The sequence below is a fragment of the Triticum dicoccoides genome, chromosome 7B (genome assembly GCF_002162155.2).
Source record: "Triticum dicoccoides isolate Atlit2015 ecotype Zavitan chromosome 7B, WEW_v2.0, whole genome shotgun sequence".
Lineage (NCBI taxonomy): Eukaryota > Viridiplantae > Streptophyta > Magnoliopsida > Poales > Poaceae > Triticum > Triticum dicoccoides.
Window position 1 is genome coordinate 634,586,706 of NC_041393.1, and position 5,050 is coordinate 634,591,755.

Genomic DNA, 5,050 nt, shown 5'->3' on the forward strand with positions numbered 1-5,050 from the left:
TCGAGCAAAACAACTAGTGTGATGAACAATCCCTACCAGATCGAACGCATCAACTATTTGGATCACCAATTCCTACCAAAAAGGAGCACGAGATTGATGTAGGGGTCAAGAAACAGGGACGAATTCCAACCAAAACAAAGCAATCCCTAGCAGATCGAACTAACATAGCCGCATCAACCAGCTCCCCACTCCATACGAAACCATAATCATGGAACTAAATGGATCGAGATCGAAACAGTAACTACAACCTGCTTCTCAAATCCGCCATGGAAAAGATGGGAGATGAACAACGAACCTTGCGCAGCCATGGCAGCAACCAATTCCACGAAGAGAAAACGCCGGCCGGCGAGTCACGCAGATAAAGAGAAGAAGCAAGCGAAGAGAGAAGAGAAACGCAGGCTGGGGAAGCGAGACGACAAAGAGAGGAAAGGAAGGAAACTAAGAAGGGCGACAAGGACTCGAAACAGTACAAGAGTTGCAAAGGGCCGGCCCGTCTAGACGCTAACGAGCGTCAAATAGGATCCACCTAGGGGCACAGCCTGACTAAGCTCTCAGTACAAAACGCCATCGGGTTTGTGGGCTGAACTCGGCAGTTGGACCATCTAGTTGACCGCGGTAGAAAGCCTCGGGGCCCAGTTGTGGGTGGTGACCAGACCGGGCTGGCTAGGATTCGAGCTCAACCTGCCGCCGCCAGAGAGGTAGGGCATCTCTGAGACTCTGACCTCACCCGACCAGGTCGAGGCGACGACAGCTCGCTCCCGGAAAGCAGCGGAGAAGCGAGGGGTGGAGAGGCGCCAGCTGGAGTGAACCTGACGAGGGCTCTTGGTGGAGCGGCGGAGCGGTCGGCGCTGAGGAGCGGCTCAGGTTAGGTCTTTTCATCACCATCACCGTATGGAGGCGACTGCGATCTACGATTCTCGGCTTGGGACCTGGGTTATGGTGTCCGATGGAGAAACTCCGACAAGTGCGGTCTTGGATGGGCTCCTGTCACATGCGTCTATGTTGTTTCGAGGGCTGGAGAGCGCTCTCTGCGTTGGAGCAGCCTTCGGTTTGTGCTGGGCAGCTTGGAGGTACTACGAGCGCAACTCATGCCTGCGCAGCTACGGCCGTGACATGACCGGCAGCAAGCAGGCAGCCAGCCCGGTGGTCGGCCGTGACAGTGAGATTGACCGCGTCGTCTCCATCCTCTGCCGCAAGACCAAGAACTGCGCCGTGCTGGTCGGTGCTGCAGGAGTCGGCAAGACGGCCATCGCTGAGGGCCTTGCACAGCGCATCGCTGCCGGGAAGGTCCCTGCGGCACTCGCCGGGGCACGCGTCGTGGAGGTTGATCTCGCGGCGATGGTTTCTGGGACTATGTTCCGTGGCATGTTCGAGGAACGCATAAAAGGCGTGATAAAGCAGGCGGAAGACTCAGGCGGCAAGATAGTTCTCTTCATCGACGAGATGCACATGCTTCTTGGTGCCGGTGATGGGATGGGGGGATGTCAGGATGCTGCTAATATGCTGAAGCCAGCGTTGGCCCGTGGTCGTATCCGCTGTGTGGGTGCGACGACTTTTGATGATTACCGTAAGTACATTGAGAAGGATGCTGCGCTCGAGCGGCGGTTCCAGAAGGTGCACGTTGAGGAGCCTAGCGCGCAGGCCACCATTGCCATGCTGCGGGCGCTAAAGCAGCAGTATGAACAGCACCACGGCTTAGAAATCCAAGATGCCGCTCTTGTTGCTGCCGTGCAGCTCGCTGGCCGTTACATCACCGGTGAGGAATTAATTTTATTCCTTTTGTTTCCAGAGGTGATTAGTAGATGCATGAACTCATCTAGTTTATTATAGGAAGTCTAATGAAACATGAAGGGAAGAAACAGGGTTATATATGATCTTTAATTGGTTACGGTCAGATGTTCATTCTTGTTAAGGTCCACTAGGCACTAGTTCACATGCTAATTAAACTATCTGCTCAATTGTTCTGCTGTGCAATTGAAGGGCAGAATTATTGCATGAGACTGATGTGGAGCACCCATGTTGCAACCTGTACATTCAGTTTAGTTTGGCTTAACTAATGTATAAATCATGTGTACGGTATTGAACAAATTCATGATAGTGTCAGATGCATCAATTAATGGAGCAGGTGCTTTCTTTCTGCCGAGTTGCTCCCATGATTGGCAAGAATGTATATATGTTGCAGTTAATTGATGTCTACTGTAGGTCGTCCGTTTCCTGATAAGGCAATTGACCTGATTGACGAGGCTGGTGCCACGGCAGCCAAAACAATGATGCCAGTTGGTGATCAAGAAGAGAATGTGATCACTCTGCAGAGTAGCTCTAAAAATGCAGTGAAGGAGGCAGTTGTTTGCCCTAATCATGTCGCGCAAGTAGGCATTCTCTTCCTAATGACAGTTTTGTAATGTTTTGATCGACAAGATATGCTTGTTATGCAGGTTTTAACATTGTTATTTGAAGGTTGTGAGCCAATGGACTGGAATTCCTGTCACTGCGCTTGACCAAGAGGAGAAGGACAGACTAATCCACTTAGCGAGCAGACTGCGGGAGCGAGTTGTTGGCCAGGATGAAGCTGTAAATCTGGTTGCACAAGCAGTGTTACGTTCCAGAGCCGGCTTTGATCAGCCTGGCCAACCCATAGGCTCTTTTCTCTTCCTAGGCTCGACTGGTGTTGGAAAGACAGAGCTTGCAAAAGCTCTTGCTGTGCAGCTATTTGACAGCGAGAAGATGTTAGTTCGCTTTGACATGTCTGAATATGTTGACAGGGGATCCGTGCTGCGTCTCATCGGAGCACCTCCAAGGTTTAATTTGTTTATCTTTTTGAACGTGCATTAGTTTCTCATATCATACTTTAATTTCGCTGATCGTAATTGCTTTATTTATTCCTTCTTAAAGCTATAAAGGCCATGAAGACGGTGGACAATTGACGGAGAAAATCAGGAGACGTCCATACAGTGTTATCCTTTTTGATGAGGTGGAGAAGGCAGATCCATCGGTCTTGAACCTTTTTATTCAACTTCTGGATGATGGTGTGTTGACGGATGGGAAAGGCCGGACAGTAGATTTCAAGAACACCATCATCATTATGACCTCAAATCTAGGAGCGGAGCACCTAACAGCAGGAATGGCTGGAAAAATCACAATGGAAGCTGCACGGGACCTTGTGATGGATCAGGTTTGTGTATACAGCAGGCTGCTGTTGTGAAGTTGCCAGTAGACACATGCTTAATGCCATGTACATTTGTTCTTGCAGGTTCAGAAACACTTCAAACCCGAGCTTCGCAACAGAATGAGTGAGATTCTGATATTTGAGCCGCTGTCGCATGACAATCTTAAGGAGATTGTGAAAATCCAGATGAAGAGCATTGTCGCCAGGGTAGCTAGCAGGGGCATCTCTCTATCTGCGAGCGATGCCGCGCTGGACGTGGTTTTGTCGGAATCTTACAACCCAGTAAGCACAGCTTCCTTTCAAACCTGAGGCATTATTAAGCTCATGTTTAATGTAACAATGTTCATGTTTTGGTCCATGCTTAATTTGTCTGGCAGATGTATGGCGCAAGGCCTGTAAAGAGGTGGTTGCTGAAGAATGTGATGACTGATCTCTCCGAGATGCTGGTCAGCGGACAAATCCGTGAAGGCTCCTCGGTCTCCATTGGCGCTGCCAATGACAAGGGGCTCAAGTTTGAAGTAGCGACGAAGGTGTCAGACCTGCGACGCAACAATCCAACTACCCGGTGACTGCGAGACCATGTAGGTTTCTTTGGCATGACGGCTTGGGATTTCTGAAATTTTTTGTGCTATGGCGGACGAGTTTCTCGTTCATCAGTGGCATGTATATATACTACGTACGCGATGATTCAACCGGTGGCCCTCGTTGTTTATACTCCCTCTGTTCCAAAGTAAGTGTCCCAACTTTATACTAGCTCTAATACAAATTTGTACTAAACTCAAGACACTTATTTTGGGACGGAGGGAGTATATTGCAGTAACTACTTTTAAATGCTAGTGCTAAAGAATATATCAGGCTATACCACAGTACAACTTAGACATGCAATTGGAGATGATAACTACCTCCTATTCTAGACATATTGTCACTACACACCCAATCCACGTATAGATAATTGAATCTCATGTCTTGTCTTAGATTAGAGATACATCCGTGTCTAGATAAATCTAAGATAAATAATTTGGGACGGAGGTTGTATCATCTAACCTGAGTATATTTGGGGTCAAAGCTAAGAAAAAAGGAAATTAGGACTAGCCAAAGTAGGTAGCACACTTGGGCAATGATAGAGCACCATGAGAACGTCCAGAAGCGAGATCTCCGATTCACCAGTGCTTATATAAGAAGGTTCGCACAAGATGTCTTCAAGATGGTCCTTCTACCTTCCCTTAATTTACTCTATCTGGTGCTACTTCGACCCACATATATACATATACATATTTGTAACTTATATATATGCCACGTGATATGCTTGCTAACGTTAAGGCCTCTTCTCCTCCTTATCATCAGTAGCAAAAAGAAATCCATAAACCTCGTGCATCCAATTCCAATACTCACTAGTTTGTTGATCTTTCGGCATGGGAGGTATTTAGGATGCACAAGGTGCTTGCTGTTATAAGATTGCGTTAAGCGTATGCCTAGCAGGGACGCGTTGCGTGTTATATATAGGCCACAATGCGGCTAGGGTTTACAAGATTTAGTTGGTTAGGTTGTTGGATTGATCTCCAAGTTAACTATACAAGATAGAGATCAATTCAACATCCTACCAACCGAGTTACACGAGATAAACATGCCGCACCGGCCCTACAGCATATATACGGTTTATACTTGCACCATAATATGCATACAAGTATTCTAACACTCCCCCTCAATCATAACTTTACCAAGTTGAGATTGTTCTTAAACTCTTCTAGTTTTCGCCAAGATAAGGCTTTAGTGAAGCCATCTGCAACTTGATCATTGGTGGGAATGAAACGAATATCAAGTAGCTTCTGAGCTACTCTTTCTCGCACAAAATGATAATCCACTTCAATGTGCTTTGTTCTTGTA

At 47.4% G+C, this 5,050-nt stretch overlaps 1 protein-coding gene across 1 annotated transcript; it reads left to right on the forward strand.

Annotated features, from left to right (window-relative positions):
• The first annotated feature begins 842 nt into the window (after window positions 1-842).
• Window positions 843-3,986, forward strand: LOC119335625 (chaperone protein ClpB1-like). Its single transcript, XM_037607738.1, has 6 exons — window positions 843-1,756; window positions 2,203-2,369; window positions 2,458-2,798; window positions 2,893-3,172; window positions 3,251-3,448; window positions 3,544-3,986. The coding sequence occupies exons 1-6, from the start codon at window positions 892-894 to the stop codon at window positions 3,733-3,735; spliced, it is 2,043 nt and encodes a 680-aa protein (XP_037463635.1). The 5' UTR covers window positions 843-891; the 3' UTR covers window positions 3,736-3,986.
• The last annotated feature ends 1,064 nt before the right edge of the window (window positions 3,987-5,050 follow it).

Bases quoted from the DNA above. Each gene is read 5' to 3' on its own strand.
- LOC119335625 (XM_037607738.1), top strand. From the start codon at position 892: ATGGAGGCGACTGCGATCTACGATTCTCGGCTTGGGACCTGGGTTATG. The intron at 2,799-2,892 runs GTTTAATTTGTT...TCCTTCTTAAAG, and splicing joins CTCATCGGAGCACCTCCAAG to CTATAAAGGCCATGAAGACG. The intron at 3,449-3,543 runs GTAAGCACAGCT...TTTGTCTGGCAG, and splicing joins TGTCGGAATCTTACAACCCA to ATGTATGGCGCAAGGCCTGT.